Source organism: Gobio gobio (assembly GCF_949357685.1).
Source record: "Gobio gobio genome assembly, chromosome: 4".
NCBI lineage: Eukaryota > Metazoa > Chordata > Actinopteri > Cypriniformes > Gobionidae > Gobio > Gobio gobio.
The window spans coordinates 49,343,754-49,362,460 of record NC_137100.1 but is presented as its reverse complement, the minus strand read 5'-3'; the positions used below and the strand labels follow the sequence as shown (position 1 = coordinate 49,362,460).

At 36.9% G+C, this 18,707-nt stretch overlaps 2 protein-coding genes across 2 annotated transcripts; one reads left to right on the top strand and one right to left on the bottom strand.

Annotated features, from left to right (window-relative positions):
- Nucleotides 1-8,565: 8,565 nt before the first annotated feature.
- Nucleotides 8,566-12,131, top strand: cfap73 (cilia and flagella associated protein 73; the record flags this gene model as incomplete). Its single annotated transcript, XM_079815285.1, has 8 exons — nt 8,566-8,580; nt 8,729-8,802; nt 8,969-9,080; nt 9,201-9,305; nt 9,454-9,654; nt 10,876-11,097; nt 11,277-11,432; nt 11,567-12,131. The coding sequence occupies 8 exons, from the start codon at nt 8,566-8,568 to the stop codon at nt 11,666-11,668; spliced, it is 987 nt and encodes a 328-aa protein (XP_079671411.1). The 3' UTR covers nt 11,669-12,131.
- Nucleotides 12,132-12,692: 561 nt separating this feature from the next.
- On the bottom strand, nt 12,693-18,202 carry drc10 (dynein regulatory complex subunit 10; the record flags this gene model as incomplete). The annotated part of the gene is made up of 4 exons (XM_079815284.1): nt 12,693-13,107; nt 17,047-17,118; nt 17,203-17,436; nt 17,558-18,202. 4 exons carry the CDS (start codon nt 18,200-18,202, stop codon nt 12,826-12,828), a joined length of 1,233 nt encoding a protein of 410 aa, XP_079671410.1. The 3' UTR covers nt 12,693-12,825.
- Nucleotides 18,203-18,707: the final 505 nt, after the last annotated feature.

The following is an 18,707-nucleotide window of genomic DNA, read 5'->3' as shown; positions in this document are numbered from 1 at the left end:
TTTATAATGACAAACTATTTAAGGATTTTGAGTTCACGATTTGTGTTTGCTGATATTTATTTGTAAAGCGATTTTTAAATTTATTGAGCAGTTTGCTTTACCCTGACAAATGTAGAGTTTCTGTGTTTTGTGAAGGTGTTTTCTGAAACTTGTTTGAATATGAGGCTGAAATAAAATGGTAATCCACAAGCATGTCTTTTGTGTTTAATCTAGAACCTACATCTTTATATGAAAATAAACTTTATTCATTTTGTATGTGCATGTTTGCGTGCATACATGTATGACAATAGCAGTGTGTGTGTGGTCCAGGTAAACCCTACATTACGAGGTAAAAAACAAAATCTGAAATCCGAAGTCCCCCACACGGGACATTTCTTGGTCCCCATCAGGAAAACAACTTATAAATCAGACTAAATTATGTTTTTTGAAAATGTAAAAATGCAGAAAGTTGTCTTTGATGGGTAGGTTTAGAGATAGAGGATAGACGGACTATACAGTTTGTCCAGTATAAAAATCATTATGTCTATGGAAAGTCCCCATAAAACATGAATACACAACATGTGTGGGTCCTAACCCTGCGTTAAGCTGGCAATATTTGAAACGCTTGTCCTTTTGGGGACATTTTTTGGGCCCCATGAGGAAAACAGCTTATAAATGAAAATGTAAAAATGCAGAAAAGTTTCCCCTATAAAAAATGAAAACCAAACGTGTGTGTGGTGTGTGTGTGTGCCTTAGAGGTGTAGTTTCACACCTCACGTTAGACTTTGAGCTGTTGTGGGGAAGTGTGAGAGAGAGAGAGACTAATCAGAAGTTTGTCTTCACAGGAATGACTGGAAAGTTCTTTAGGGGAAAACAGTTTATCATGTAAAGACCAGGCAATTTCTTGTACACCTCAAAAATAATTCAGCCCTTTTCTGTCCCCTTTACCAGTTTTTACATGGTTTTTTTTGGGAAGTAAATGATTGACATTTGGAATGCCTATTATTATTATTATAGGTTTTGTGGACAAACAACATACTGCATTGTATTCAGAAAGCAATGTCTTTATGTCATTTATAACTAAATCTCCAATCAAATTTGGAATAAATGTTTTGGGTCGTAAGGAATGTTTAAAGGTACAGTGTGTGGATTTTAGCGGCATCTAGTGGTGAGGTTGTGAATTACAACCATCCAGCGCTCACCCCTCCCTTTCGAAGCTAAGGTGGCTGACACAGGACAAAAATTGTCGTCTGAGACAGCAGGGAGTAGCTAGCGCTCTGTAGAGCAGTTTGTCCCTTTAGGGCTACTGTAGAAACATGCCGCCGCAAAATGGCGACTTCACTGTAAGGGGACCTGCGGTGTATGTAGGTAGGTGTATTTGCTCATTCTAAGGTAATAAAAACATAACGGTACATTATTTAAGGTCTTTATACACCACTGAAAACATAGTTATGTATATTATATTGTCAATAGATCCTCATAAATACTACACACTGCACCTTTAAAGGGTTAGTTCACCCAAAAATGTATTCATTTTTATCATTAATTCCTCACTCTCATGTCGTTCCAAACCCATAAAACCTTTGTTCATCTTCAGACCACAAATTAAGATATTTTTGATGAGATCTGAGAGCTCTCTGACCCCTCCATAGACAGCTATTTAATTAACACTTTCAAGGCCCAGAAAGATAGTAAAGACATCGTTAAAATTGTCCAAGTGACTCCAGTGGTTCAACCTTAATTTTATGAATACTTTTTGTGCACAAAAAACCAACAAAAAGAACTACTTTATTCAACAATTTTGTCTAGCCTGTGTCAGACTCGTACGCTGTTGGCGTAGTGAAAACATGCGTCGTGGTGCTCACGTTGTCCAATGGTAAGCCGGCGTTCTGGAAATGCTGCACTGTTTACACCACGTCACCAGCGTTAGAGTCTGACACTAGAATAAATTGTTGAATAAAGCACACAAAACGTATACTCGTCGCTTCATAAAATTAAGGTTGAACCACTGGAGTATATTTTAACAATGTTTTTACTACCTTTCTGGGCCTTGAAATTGTTAATTAAATAGCTGTCTATGGAGGGGTCAGACCGTCAGAGAGCTCTCGGATTTCATCAAAATTTTCTTCATTTGTGTTCCAAAGACGGACGAAGGTCTTACGGGTTTGGAACGACATGATTGTGGGTAATTAATGACAACATTTTCATTTTTGGGTGAACTTACCCTTTAAGTTCACAGAATATGAGAATATGAACTCTGAATAATATGCCTGCTATATCATTAAATTCCCCATGTCTCATCTCAGCAGAACTGTTTTGGGTGGCAGATGGAAATCTGAGCCCAAATCAAGTCTTTGAAAAACCTCTGACCCTGACTGGATTTCCCGGCCCAGCTAAGCACTTATTTACTGTTAATTAAGTGATCTGAGCTCATTTTCTCAATCCTAATGGCATCATCCAGCTCCTCCAGGAAACACTCCGCTGCCCCCAGTACACTCTGGCATACACGCACGGTCCAATAAGGGCCCTTTTACCTCCCTGACATTAGCCTGTAATGTTATTAACCCGTTCATCGTTAAGATGCCCACTTAAGCAAAATGCGAAAGCGAAAGATACCCACTTAACCGAATTTATTGCGGAGTGGGAAGAGATCGAAAAGCGTACATCTTAATGTTAATGTAGTAATGTAGAGTTGTTAGGAGTGCAGCTCACAACTAATCTATGTATTCATAATTGCGTCTTCTTGTTCCTCATTTCCAGCTTTGACCTGAAGAATCTCTATCAGTTTATTGTGACCCATATAGTGTTTGGATTGAATCACTGGCTGAAGTTCATTTCATCTGTGTTTTTAATTAAATGTGTTGTTAGTGTCAGCTTTTTTAGATAGGCCTAATGTATTCCCAACATTGTTGAAAGATATTTTTTTTAATAGAAAAGTTATTTTAAATTGTAATAACATTTCATAATATTACTATTTTACTGTATTTTTCATCAAATAAGCCCTGCTGAGCACTTCTTTCAAAAGCATCAAACATTCTTACAGACCCCAAACTATTGAAAGGTATTTGTAATGTAGTTACTCATAATGAAGTTGATGGAAGATAAGTAGGCACTGTGACTTAATTGAATTTAAAGCAAGAATTTTCTTTAACCCCAGGATTTTACAGTGAAACATTTCACCCACAGATTAAAATATGTAATAATTTCTTAAGTTTCTAAAAGTATTTTATTAATTAAAGTCTTACATTTTTAAAGATGAAGTGTTATAGAATGTAAACATTTGACTTTTTTTGTTCATTAATTCTTTGTTTAAACTGAAATATACCTCTAGATTCTTTAAAGGGTTTGTTAACCCAAAAACGAAAATAATGTCATGTATTCCTCACTCTCATGCCGTTCAACACCCTTAAGACCTTCGTTCATCTTCGGAACACAATTTAAGATATTTTTGTTGAAATCCGATGGCTCAGTGAGGCCTGCATAGCCAGCAATGACATTTCCTCTCTCAAGATCCATTAATGTACTAAAAACATATTTAAATTCAGTTATTAATTGCAGTTCATGTGAGTACAGTGGTTCAATATTAATATTATAAAATGACAAGGATATTTTTGGTGCGCCAAAAAAAACAAAATAACAACTTATATAGTTATGGCCGATTTCAAAACACTGCTTCATGAAGCTTTGGAGCATTATGATTAATCGTGTTGAATCATGATTCGGATCGCGTGTCAAACCGGCAAACTGCTGAAATCACGTGACTTTGGCACTCCGAACCGCTGAATCTTCATGAAGCAGTGTTTTGAATTCGTTATCACTATATAAGTCGTTATTTCGATTTTTTTGCCGCACCAAAAATATTCTTGTCGCTCTATCATATTAATATTCAACCACTGTACTCACATGAACTGATTTAAATATGTTTTTAGTACGTTAATGGATCTTGAGAGAGGAAATGTCATTGCTGGCTATGCAGGCCTCACTGAGCCATCGGATTTCAACACAAATATCTTAATTTGTGTTCCGAAGATTAACAAAGGTCTTACGGGTGTGGAACGGCATGAGGGTGAGTAATACATGACATTATTTTCATTTTTGGGTGAACTAACCCTTTAATACTGCACTTTAATATTTATGCCAATAAACCTGAACTTGATAGAGAGCAGACTACCATGTAGTCAGCAGTTGTCAGTAATCAGTAAATACCAGCAGCCGTAGAGATTCAGAGTGGGTCAGTGCATGCATGTGTGTGCGTGTTTGTATCTGGTGCTTAGTGGACCAGAAAACACTCATATGGAAGCCCCTCCCCCAACAGTTCATCCTAAGAAGACTGTTCCCTATGGAGACCGCATAATCCTCAAAGTCAAAGCCTGTAGCCAACAGACAGAAAAGACCTTAAAAACATTACATCGTTAATGTAGATTTCCTGTAAATCCAAGACTCAAACTCAAAAAGAAATGATTTGAGTAACTCAAATAATATTATTTCTGTAGTGCGTTACTTATAATGTATAGAATAATTTAGATTTTTAAGAAGTTAATTATTAAAGTATATATTTAATCCTCCACAGAATGCAATTTACCACGCTTTTTTCTCATAGTTTTTTTTTTTTATTTACTGATTGCTGTTTGATATATGCAGTGATCATGAACGCCCAAATCATAGAAATAGTTGGACTGAACTGATACACGGCACACTGGCGATGTGGGGGTGAATAGCCCCCCGCCTCCCCCTCCCTCACCCCCCCAGCGCACCCCACCTCCAAATGTTCTGGGGCTGTGTGCTTCGGCAGCAAGGAGCCACTGTCACTCTCCATTAGCAAGAAAGCCCTAATCCCTCCATGCAAAACTGCCATAATGATATCACTAACCACGAGTGGCACCGCCGGTCATGCAGTGTCTGTGTATGTGTGTGTATGTGTGCAAGACCTAATGTCCACAGCTTGACCTTTCACAAACACTTGTTTCACTAATCTGAACCTTTTTTAAAATGCCTTCCTACATCTTTTGTGTCTACTTGAATATGTTTTTAGCAAAATGAGATGTTTGGCCTCTTACTTGACCTCAAAGTAAGTCTTATAATCATATCATAATCAGAAAGCCTCTGTTTAGCTCTCCATATATACTTCACAGAAAACTTACTGCATTTTTACATTGTCAAAAAAAGCATAATTTAGTCTGATTTATGAGCTGTTTTCTTCATGGGGACCAAAACATGTCCCTACAAGGACAAGCATTTAGGATATTTCCATCCTTGTGGGGACATTTTGTTCCTATAATGTAGGGTATACCTGGACACACACGCTCACTGGCCACTTTGTTAGGTAAACCTTGCTAGTACTGGGATGGACCCCTTTTTGCCTTCAGAACTGCCTTAATTTTTCATGGCATATTCAACGAGGTGCTGGAAACATTCCTCAGAGATTTTGGTCCATATTAACATGATAGCAACATGAAGTTGCTGCAGATTTGTCGGCTGCACAACCATGATGCAAACCTCTCGTTCCACCACATCCAAAAGGTGCTATAATGGATTGAGATCTGGCGAGAGGCCATTTGAGTTGTGAAGTCATTTGCATGTTCAAAAAACCAGTTTGAGATGATTTGAGCTTTGTGACATATCCTGCTAAAAGTAGCCATCAGAATATGGGTACACTTTGGTCATAAAGGGATGGACATGGTCAGCAACAATATTCAGGTAGTCTGTGTCGTTTAAACGATGCTCAGCTGATACTAAGGAGCCCAAAGTGTGCCAAGAAAATATCCTTCACATCATTACACCACCATCAGCCTGAACCGTTGATACAAGGCAGGATGGATGAATGCTTTCATGTTGTTTACACCTAATTCTGACACTACTTTCTGAATGTTGCAGCAGAAATCAAGACTTATCAGACAACATTTTTTCCAATCTACTATTGTCCAATTTTGATAAGCCCATGCAAATTGTAGCCTCATATTCCTATTCCTAGCTGACAGGAGTGGCACCCGGCGTGTCTTCTGCTGCTGTAGTCCATCTGCTTGAAGGTTCGACATGTAGTGTGTTCAGAGATGCTCTTTTGCAAAACTTGGTTGTAACGAGTTGTTATTTGAGTTACTGTTGCCTTTCTATCAGCTCAAATCAGAGTCCTCTGACCTCTGGCATTTAATGCGTTCATGATAAATAAAAGTTTTTAATTTACCTCAAATTCTTGAATAGTAATGTATCACGGTTTCCACAAAAATATTAAACAAAACAGTTTTCAACATTACATTTATTGAATGTTTTTTTAGCCCCAAATCAGCATATTAGAATGATTTCTGGGGGATCATGTGACACTGAAGACTGGACTTATGATTGCCATCACAGGAATAAACTACATTTTAAATTGTAATAATAAATGCAGACTAAATCTGATTAAATAAATGCAGCCTTTGTGAGCATAAGAGACTTCTTTTAAAAACATAAAACATTTTATTCAAAAGATTTGGAACAACATGAGGTCTGTAAATGAGGACAAAATTAACATTTTGGCTGAACTATAGCTTTAATTCAAGCACTGAATCACCTGTAGCTGTTCAGTCTTTATGAACACTGTAGTCTCCCCCTCTCTCTCCTCTTTATCCCTCTCTCTCTTTCTCTTGCCCCAGTGTTCTTGTTCGATATTGTTTACTCCCCATAAACAAGCCCTCTTTTTGCAACATTAAACGGTGCATTATAACTATCAAACAAACAAACAAATGCTCCCTGACCCCGGCTCAGCGGGACAGCTGCGGTGTCTTATCACTTATCACAAACACTAAGTGAGGGAAAACATCATCCTGAACATTGAGTGGGTCTCCTGCTCGCTCACTCACCTCTGTTATGCTCTTGAATAATGAATTTCGCCTGCGCTTGTTCAGTGTTCGATCATGTGTGAACACAATAGAGAGACACACAGAGACCTGATGCCTCCTAAATTGACCGAACAGCCTGCACGCTGATATGTGGGGTTACGTGTTTTTTTCTTTCTGAGATTTGAGGTCAGGGATAGGGTCAAATAATGCGCTAAATATGGGATCCCTGGCTTTACATAGGAGCAGATTTTGTAAAGGTCATGGAGGGTGATGTCTCTATCACTGGAGGACTGATCAGTGGATCCCACTGTCTCATATTGGATGTATATTTCAATTGAAATCCTAATTGAAAAGTCAGATCTTTTAAGCACAATGATTGCTATAGCTAATACTATAAGGCTCTGATTAATAAATATTTTTATACAGAATATGTGACTGTGCAACTTGTTTTTCTTAAGCTAAGAAACATAAACCAAATAAAGTGAAATAAATACATTTGTGTTCTGAGAAAAAAATAGTTTCTTCTCTTTTCAGCTTTGGACATTTACATGGGTGTTAAAAATCATTTCCTCAAATACCACACAAAGACAAGCCTTCGTGGCCTTAATGCATTAGGAGAGAAGGTGACATGAGACAGAAGCATGTTTATGAAAGATAAATGAAGGTCTGGACACACGCACAAAAACAAAAGGAATAAAAAAAAACACATAAAAACACTTAACGTATTTGAATTTATCTTATCAAGTCCATTAAGCGTGGTAAAAAACTCTCTTTTCATGTTCTCACATTGTTATTCTAGAGGAATTATTCATTAAATAGCAAAAAAATATATTAAATTCTAATGATGTAGACAAAAAAGTGCATTTGGCACGCTTTGAACCAAAGAAGACATTTAACAGGCTGTGTATAGAAATGCCTCATAAATGTTTATAGCTTACATTTGATACGCTGCAGTGCATAGGAATTGAAGATGATAATGTACTGATCCATACTCAAAACTGTTGTCGTAGATCTATAATAATAATAATAATAATAATAATAATAATAATAATAATAATAATAATAGCCTTATAACAGGTAACACTTAACTTACTTAATTTTAACTTAACTTAAACCCTACCAATGTAGTTAATTAATATTACTCAGTACTTATTTGACTAAGTATAATTTAACTACATCACCTTAAAATAATAATAAAATAATAATAATAATAATAATATGATGATGATGATTATGTTGTACATTTAATGTTACAGGCTATATGATAATAAAATGATTCCCTCAGCAACATTATTAATCATTATTCATCACAATATAATTATTAATTAACACCAACGAACTGTAACATCAACACCACAATAAACTGAATTTCTTACTTAAAGAGGTCAATACTCTATAAGATTTAGGGGGGTATTAAATTATGGAATGGTTTATACCATCAAGCAAGAAAATGTTCTTCCTTAACGTGTTATAAAATATGTATAAAGGATAATTTTATAAAAAATAACTTGATTCAGTCATATGCATTTATACATTTGTTATTGTAATTTAGCTCTTTCATTTTATAGTTTCTTTTTGTCTTTGTTGTTAAGGTGGAGGCTTTAAATAAACCCTTCTGGGTTTTCTGCCTCTCCCTGCACAGTATATGGATGGTACTTTCTCTTTTTTATGGTATATATTCTATATTTGTGCAATTAAACTAAATAAAAAAAACTTAAAACCTAAAGTTTTCTTTGGTTTTTTTTTTGTAATGCGTGTTTATAAACGACCTATGTCTAATCACGACGTGAGATTTATTTAGGTAAGGAAGAACAACAGTACTTAGTAATAAAAATTGGAATAATAATCTGCCACTGGAGGGCAACAGAGGAAAACACTTTCCTTTTTTTGTTGCTGTGGAAACGACACACGCGCAAAAAGTTTCGTTTGTCCAGAAAGCTTTTAGTGGGGCTGAAAAGATGAATTTGGAGGATTACTTTCAGTCGGTTTTCAAAGAACGACTCTCATTGTAAGTATACGTAATTTATTAAACCCCAAATCTTCTTTTTGTAGAACCACTATATGGCCACAGATTCAGAGTCTCCGAGGTGCAGTGTATTCTAAGCTTTGTTTGGGCGGATAAAGATCGGTGAATTGCATGTACTCAGAGATTGTTCAAATGTTCAAACCTTCAGAAATAAGGCCGTGCAGAAGGATTTGACGGATATGAATACAAGCGTAATGCACCTTTTGGAGGTGCGCGAGGAGTGCGCGAGCGTGACCAGAGCACTGGAAGCGCAGAAAGAGGTGGTTGTATGAAAAAAATAAACTGCCGTATTTATAACTACTGTATTTACATTTTCGCTGTTCCAGTTTAAATGAGTGTAATGTTTCCGTGCTCCGTATGCTTGTGTGTGCTTTTGTCAGGAGAGGCAGATGAAGCGGGAGAGTTTAAGAGAGAGAGACGAAACCATTAAGAAAGGAGAGGAGAAACTGAAGAAGTCCATACTGAAATATAACAAGTTTTTGCAAGTAAAACAATATTCTAAAACAACTAGGCTACATGGATGTCTAAATAAATGTCTAAACTGACTGTTTGGTAACCATTTTGTGTGTGTGTGTGTGTGTGTGTGTGTGTGTGTGTGTGTGTGTGTGTGTGTGTGTGTTTCTTTCCCTTAAGGAAAATGATGCCAGGCGGTTGAGAGCCATAAAGAAAGCAGAGACAGAGAGAGCTCAAATCAGACTGAAAGAACTGGAGATTCAGCAGCTAAAGACAGAGAATGACGGCCTGCAGGCACGTAAAGAGCTTCTGGAGGAACGTGTCGCAAAAGCCATATGCTACCAAGAGTTCCTGGAAAGAGCTGCAAAAAAGTCTGGAAAGGTAGTCATTATATTTTAAGTATGTAGTTTAAGAGTCTGATCTAGAGACTGTGTAGGACAGAGAAGGTCTGCTGGTGCATACAGTCTTGCTCAAAAGTTTACACACTCCTTGCAGAATCTGTGAAAAAGACTTTTTGAATTTTGACATCAGGGTAAATTTGACTTAATTTGTCTTCCAGGAAACATGTAAGTATCTTCTGTTGCTTCTGAAGGGTAGTACTAACTGGGGGGAAAAAGGATATTTAAACAAAATAAGAAAAATTTGGACATCATCCTGTTCAAAAGTTTTCACCCCTCGGCTCTTAATGCATCATGTTTCCTTCTGGAGCATCAGTGACTTTTTCAACCTTTTTTAATAGTTGTGTTTGAGTCCCTCAATTGTCCTCAGTGTGAAAAGATGCATCTCAAAATCATACAGTCACTGCTGGAAAGGGTTCAAATATGCAAAAGATGCTGGAAAACTGAAGAAGGTGCAGGACCTGGAGGATTTTTCTGAAGAACGCTGGGCAGTTTAACGGCTCAGGACAAACAAGGGACTCAAGGACAACCATCACAAAACAAAACAGCCGTGGATCATCCAGGTAACGACACACAGTAAGGGGTGTGTAAACTTTTGAGCAAGACTGTAAATGAATTGCAACACCAGCCAGGGTTCCCGCGGGCCATCAAAAAGTCTAAAGATTCAATACCATGATAAAAGCTTCAGCAATTATAATGATATACTGTATGTTTCATAGATGACAATCTGTAATTTGTATACACATTCAATATTCATTATTCACTTATGCACATTATATTCACTTATGCATGTTAGATTTGAACTTTTACGAAGCACTGTTACATGTTTTAAGATGTTACATGTTATGTGTTTACCATATGTATATGTTACATATAAATTGTTAAATATGTAAATGTTACAAATAATACATAATGTATTTTGATAATGGGTAAGTTTGTTCTTTATGTGTATACAGCATTCATTTTCATTTCTTCAGGTCTCAAAAAGGTCTAAAAAGCTTAAATTTGATTTAAAAAAATGTGCAGCAACCCTGAACTCTCAATATGGTGGTTGTACACACTAGAGGAATCATAAAGCTCTGTTATTTTTTAATGTTTGACAAAACAGGTGAATTTTGGAAAAATTTGTATTTGAATATCTAAAATATTGTATAGTAATGTTACACTTTTTCTTCCCCCTTTTTTTTTTTTTATGACATTTGAGTTTGAGAATATCGGTCAAGTCATTGACCGTCTTCAAACACTCCGGTCCATCCACAAGGAACTTCTAGTAAACCAGACTGCGTTAGAGAAAGAGAGAGAGAGGACAAAGCGGGAACTGATACAGTACATAAATAAACAGCGAACTGTTCTCCTGCACTGTAACAACCAACTGCACCAGCAACAGACGCAGCTAGACAACATACGCTTAGAAGCATACAAATGGGTAAAAACATACACACACACACGCACACACACACACACACACACACACACACACATTTACAGTGGGTAAGTGTGTTAATGGACATACACAAAAAGACACACAGATGCCACTGTGGCACCTCTGTCTTCTGTATCATTCTGTCTCCCGAGATTACAGACTATTATTTATGTATTCAACAGGAATTAAAACTGAAGCACTTCCGTTCCACCGCAGCAAAGGAGATTCTCCTTTTTGCTCAGCTAAAGACCACGATCCATAACATCTATCAAATGATCACACATTACACCAAGAGAGTCTCTGTGGATATAGATGACACCTTCAAGCAGTTGGAAATGGTGAATAATGCAAACTTGAATGAACCAGTATTTGTTGTTGATGTTTTTTCATTAAAATGAGGTACAGTAAGGTTCTTGTGTGATCAAAAGCTGTGTTGAATAACTCTTTTTTTTTGTTTTTGTTGTTATTTCAGATTCAGAAATATTTTCAGCTTATGGGAGCTATAGATGATGATCTAAAGTTCAACATTAGGATAATGCCGAATCAAACTGAAGAGAATGACAGAGGAGATTAAGACCCAAGCTCTGAGGATGTATAACAACTGAAAATGACCAGATGTGCCTAAGCTACATAAAAATCATCGTCTTACCACCCTTATGACACGATTATGCACTGGGGTGGGAGGGGCAGCAGGCATACTAATGGAGATTAAAAGGATGATTCATTTTAAGGGTTTTCCCTTTTAATTAATCAGTGAAATATTATCAAAGCATATTGCCTTCCTATTTCTATGGAGGCTTGTTTCTGCCACTGAATAAAAAAGGTAATTGCAACTTTTTATCTCCCTTTGTGACTTTTTTTCTTCACAGTTGCCAGTCATAAAGTCAGAAAAGCAAGATATAAACACAATTCTGAAAAATAAGGTCGCAATTCTGAGAAATAAAGTCAGAATTGCACGATATAAACTCGCAATTGTAAATTACAAGTTATAAATTATTGTGAGATATAAGTTATTGTGAGATACAAACTTGTAATTGCAAGAAAAACTTGAATTTTTTTTCTCAGAATTGGACTTTATAACTTGAAATTGTGATTTTTATATAAAAAAAAATGTCAGAATTGCAGGATATAAACTTGCAATTGTGAGAAAAATAGTCAGAACTTAGATAAAAAAGTCGCAATTACCTTTTGTATTTTTATAACATGGTGGAAACAAGCTTCCATACACAGCTCTGGAAAAAATTAAGAGACCACTTAACATTGATTTCTGAACCTAGAGTGGTCTCTTAATTTTTCCAGAGCTTTATTTAGATATACTGCGTAGGCAGCATTTTTCATGTTTCAGACTCAGCCATTGTTTCTAAAGGCCGGACTACACTTCAGAATCTAAACGCTATAGGCATCTTACACTTGCATGACAAATGAAAACATGTTCTGAAGTCTGCTTAAAATATCAAACATATCAGAGCCTGTGACCTACATACACTATGTGATTTTGTGAAATCTGCAGATTGCCTCTGACTCTTGGCAACTAGCTTTGATTCTTTTAGATGGAAAATCGGGGCAAAAATGTTGGTTAGAGTATTAACAAAAGATGAATGTGAACACTTCTGAATGCTTCATGAGTCTCAGTCACAGTTGGCTTTATTGATTTTATTTATCTAATAACATAAGAGTAATAACAGTGATTATCGGTAAATCTTGCGCTGTGCTTTCATTTCTAATTCTCTTTCATTTCCCTTTTTTACCCTTTCCTTTCTTTCCTTTCTTGGGCTTTGCACTAGCCTTCATGGCCTTGCGCACACAAAAGCCTTTCCAGTGGGCCCGAATGATAGTGGCAGCATGGCTCTGCATTTCTCTTTCTTTTTCCTGCTGTTCCCTCTTCTCCTGAGCCTCCTGTCTCTCCTGCATAATCTGGGAGTACTCCAGGTTCATAACTGCAAAAAGTTCCTCCAGGCCATTCAGCTCTGTCTTATCTTTCTCATGCATGCATGTCATTTCCTCCAATTCTGTCTAGACACACATATACACATATAAAAATATACACATATAAAATCAATATGTATGCATAAAGATAACATACATTTAAATATTAAAATACACAGTGATGCACTTGATTTTTTTTAAATACATTGCATATACTGTTGAAAAGTTTGGGGTCGGCTCACCAAGACTGTGCACGGATTTATCCATATGATAAAAATACAGTAAAATAAATCATATTGTGATATATTATTACAATTTTAAATAACCATTCTCTTAACTATCTCTCTTATATTTTAATGTATTTTATTCCTGTGATGGCAAAGCTGAATTTTCAACATCATTACTCCAGTCTTCATTGTCACATGATCCACCAGAAATAATTCTAAAATGCTGATTTGCTGCTCATTTCTTATTATTAGAGTTGAAAATTGTTATTATGCTAAATATTTTTTTTGTGGAAACTAAAACATGTTTTCAGGATTCTTTGATTTATAAAGAACAGCATTTATTAAAAAAATGATTTAATGTAAATGTCTTTACTGTCACTTTTGATCAAATGAATGCTGAATAAATTGTGGGACAGTTGCAACATGGCTTATTTCTCCAATCAGAAATGAGCTAGAGAAATTATATTCATATATATATATATTCCCGGAAGAAAGCAGCCACATGTGACCATTCCTACTGCAAGTTAAAAAGTAAAAAAAAAATTATCAGATTTTTGTCATACTGTCTAAACTGTTTGCGTTAAGTCATCATTTTAATCAGTGTTTTCTTAGCTTCTACAAGGCATAGCTAGCATGTGCCAAAGCTATTGTGCTAACATAGCAAGTTGTATCATCAATATTTAAATAGTATATTGTTTTATATCAATAGTCAGGTATCTCCCCCTTTTTATTTAAGTAAGTTTTTAAGTAGAAACCTGACTAGGCATACATTTGACATGTTCTGTGTTTTCAGTATGCCACAAGAAAGGAAATGCACAACAGACGGGGGTGTCCCTTTAAAGATGTTGGCAGCAAACATAGTGAAGCTTATAGGGCTGAGGCAAAAGACTTTGCCATTTGCCACATAAGAATATAAGAACATATCCAACAATCACTTAAATGCACAGTTTAGTAAGCTTTCACAGAAGTATTACATTTCAAAAATATTTTCAAAATTATTGTAATAATTTACCACAACCTAGTTGTTACTTGAAAAAATGTTCCCCCTTTTTAGCCTACTAGACCGTTCACACCCAAGAACGATAACTACAGGTGCTGGTCATATAATAAGAATATCATCAAAAAGTTCATTCATTCATTACACACAGACTGATATATTTCAAATGTTTATTTTTTTATTTTATTTGAATGATTATAACTGACAACTAAGGAAAATCCCAAATTCAGTATCTCAGAAAATTAGAATATTGTGAAAAGGTTCAATATTGAAGACACCTGGTGCCACACTCTCATCAGCTAATTAACTCAAAACACCTGCAAAGGCCTTTAAATGGTCTCTCAGTCTAGTTCTGTAGGCTACACAATCATGGGGAAGACTGCTGACTTGACAGTTGTCCAAAAGACGACCATTGACACCTTGCACAAGGAAGGCAAGACACAAAAGGTCATTGCAAAAGAGGCTGGCTGTTCACAGAGCTCTGTGTCCAAGCACATTAATAGAGAGGCAAAGGGAAGGAAAAGATGTGGTAGAAAAAAGTGTACAAGCAATAGGGATAACCACACCCTGGAGAGGATTGTGAAACAAAACCCATTCAAAAATGTGGGGGGATTAACAAAGAGTGGACTGCAGCTGGAGTCAGTGCTTCAAGAACCACTACGCACAGACGTATGTAAGACATGGGTTTCAGCTGCCGCATTCCTTTGTGTCAAGCCACTCTTGAACAACAGACAGCGTCAGAAGCGTCTCGCCTGGGATAAAGACAAAAAAGGACTGGACTGCTGAGTGGTCCAAAGTTATGTTCTCTGATGAAAGTAAATTTTGCATTTCCTTTGGAAATCAGGGTCCCAGAGTCTGGAGGAAGAGAGGAGAGGCACACAATCCACGTTTCATTATCCAACATGACTTGGCACCTGCACACAGTGCGACAGCTGAAACCCATGTCTTGGTTGATTTTCATTTATAAAGCAATTACTGGACCATTACCATCATATTTATCAGTATTCTCATTGGCAACAAACAATAGATATAACCTCAGGTCCAACAATACCATCCTTTTCAATGTGCCTACTGTTCACTCCGAATTTGGTAAAACAGCCTAACGTTACAATGCTCCGTCAACCTGGAACGCACTACAGAAAGAACTGAAACTAAACATGTTTATCCCCATTTCTGATTTTAAGTCATATCTGGCAGACACTTCACATCATACATGTGAGTGTGTCTAGACTTTTTGTTGTTTACAGCCTGCATATTCTCACTTGTTAATTGTATTTATGTTTTTTATGTTGTGTCCATCTCTATTTTTATGTCTTTTTAGCTATGTGCTGCCTTTTCTTGGCCAGGGCTCACGTGAAAAAGAGACTACTGTCTCAATGTGACTACCCTGGTAAAACAAAGGATAAAAAAAAAAATATACAAACAGTGCCAAAGCAACCAGTTCTTGGTTTAAGGACCATGGTATCCCTGTTCTTAATTGACCAATAAACTCGCCTGACCTTAACCCCACAGAAAATCTATGGGGTATTGTGAAGAGGAAGATGCAATATGCCAGACTCAACAATGCAGAAGAGCTGAAGGCCACTATCAGAGCAACCTGGGCTCTCATAACACCTGAGCAGTGCCACAGACTGATCGACTCCATGCCACGCCGCATTGCTGCAGTAATTCAGGCAAAAGGAGCCCCAACTAAGTATTGAGTGCTGTACATGCTCATACTTTTCATGTTCATACATTTTTTAGTTGGCCAAGATTTCTAAAAATCCTTTGTATTGGTCTTAAGTGATATTCTAATTATCTGAGACACTGAATTTGGGATTTTCCTTTGTTGTCAGTTATAATCATCAAAATTAAAAGAAATAAACATTTGAAATATATCAGTCTGTGTGTTATGAATGAATATAATATACAAGTTTCACTTTTTGAATGAAATTAGTGAAATAAATCAACTTTTTGATGATATTCTAATTATATGACCAGCACCTGTATAAAGATAACTACAATGGCTGCATCTCAATCAGCATCCTAGTTCAGAGACAGGGCTCTGGGGGAATCAGTCAATGGCCTGACTCCCTGATTACTGAACTAGGGAGCTGATTAAGATGACTATATTAGCGGCCACACCATGTGCTTGTCTGATGCTTTAAATACTCAAGCTTGTTACAGCAGAAGGGATTCTGATTGGATGTCAATGTTATCGTTCATCAGCTGGATATAATCGTTCTGAAAGTGATTCCAACAATATCGTTTCTCTGTGCCGTTATCGTTATAGCTGTGGTGTGAACTCTGCTATTCATTAATATTGAGAACGATTTTTAGAACTATATCTTTATCGTTATCTTTATAGTTATTGTTCTTGGTGTGAACGGGCCTTTAGTCTTTATAAAGCCAATTTAACAGTGAATACCCTGGCTGGGCACAAGTAAAATAAATCAATTTGAAAATTATGTGAAGTAATGATTACATTTTAATGAATTTTGCAACTGCCCCTGTGGCCTGTTGCAACCGTCCCCTGTTATGGGGTCAGTTGCAACATTGACTTGGTCTATTCAAGTATAAATTGTACATATATTATCATATGCACATGTTGCAGCAGTGTGGATGGTAGCTGACACAATTCTGGCTTTCCAGTACAAACAGTGTCTGAAAACTGGTTGCAACCGTCCCCCACTCTCCCCTATTAATTTCAAGAAAAAGAACCAACAATAAATCTTACTGAGCTCAAACTTTTGAACAGTATCTGCAAAATCTTCAAGCGACTGCATCAAAGATCAGTAAAGACCATGTTAGATTAATGTCTACCTGTTTCTCTCCCATTTCAGCATCATATTTCTGGATCAAGTTCTCTATCTCTGTTTCTTCCTTGTATTTTTTCTGCAAATCAAAAATCAGTAACATTTACAATAAAATAATCATGCTTGCTGTTTCATTAACTGAATGAACCCCGAGTGCGCACACCTTTCGTAGTTCCAGTTCTCTCTCTCTGTTTTCTGCAATCACATTATTGAGCTGAGCTCTCAGTTGATTGGCCTCCAGCTGCATACGAGCTCTCTTCCCCTCTGAAGTTTTCTTGTCTGATTGGCTCTGTTTCTCAGCGTCCTGCTGAGTTCGGACAACAGACTCTTCCAAACCCTTTTCCATCTGATGCAGTGAGCTCCTCAGCTGGTGCACTTTGTTATTCAACACAGAGATCTAAATAGGAGTGAGAGCCAGACAGAGAAAGAATGTAAGAAAAGGGGAGAATAGAGAAGGAGAGCAAGTAGTTTGGAGAACTCATTCATCTGTGAAGATTGCTCCGTATGGTGCTTCTCACCTCTGTATCCTTGGCTTTTATTGCCATTGCAACCTCTTTGTCCAGTGAGTCCATCAGTTCCTGGTTGGCAGAGTGACGTAGACTGACTTCCAGCATCACCTCTCTGCATTCTTTCTCCTCCGCAGGAGTTGTGAGGAGCCTCTCCAAAACGACCTCCCTCAACTCGCACAGGCCATCTCTCAGTTTCTGAGACCCCATCACTTCCCCTGTGTTAGGTTCTATCACCTTTAGCACTTCTTTTGTGGTCGGAATTGCCCTAAATAGTCGCACAATGTTACGAAAGGAGTCCTGAACTGCTTTTGCTGATTTGGCTAGTTGTTCCCTTTGTTCAAGACTCCCATCAAGCCCCATTGCTTGGTACTTTTCCTCAAGCCTATGGTGCTCTTTCAGGGCCCTCACCGCCTCCTCTCCCAGGCTTGGGGAAAGTGCTTCTGGACAGTTCAACAAAGTGCGTAGAAGAGAGGCTATCTCCATCTGATTAATGCACTCATCTAGTACCCCGAAAATGAGCTTTGCTTCCAGAGATGATAGAGTCTTCCTGGAGGGGTTGATGGTCTTTAAGAGGTCTGCCTTAGTTTTGTTTGGAATGGTGGCTGCATCTGATAGTCTGTTTTCAAGACGGAGATCGTCTAATTTTGAGCCCATCATTAGAGGTCTCTTTGATTGAATAAGGGAAAGAAAACTATTCACACACCAAATAAACAGACACTAGATCATCTTTGGTGAAACACCACTAACAATATAACATTAGATTTAAAAAAAAAATTTAAACAAGATTTTGTACATAAGGGTCTTTTGTACATTTAAATACATAAGGGTCTTAATCTTCATTTTAAAAAAACACAACTAAAGTACACACACGTTTTAAATTGAACCATGAAAACAGTTTTGAATTAAAATTCAATTTAATATGTTATACATCACCGTGTTATTCTTTATGGTAGAAATCCGTATTCACTTAAGTCACACTCAAACTGTTGTTGTTTATACCAGTTGCCGCGACAACCGTTGGCATGACATTCTTATCTTCAACCCTCCACTCCAGTGACCCACTCCAGCAAAGAACAAAATTAGACATCTCACTCGTGATTTACTTATATATGTGCATGGAAAAAAAATTCCCTGTATGTATTTCATAAACCTCATATTG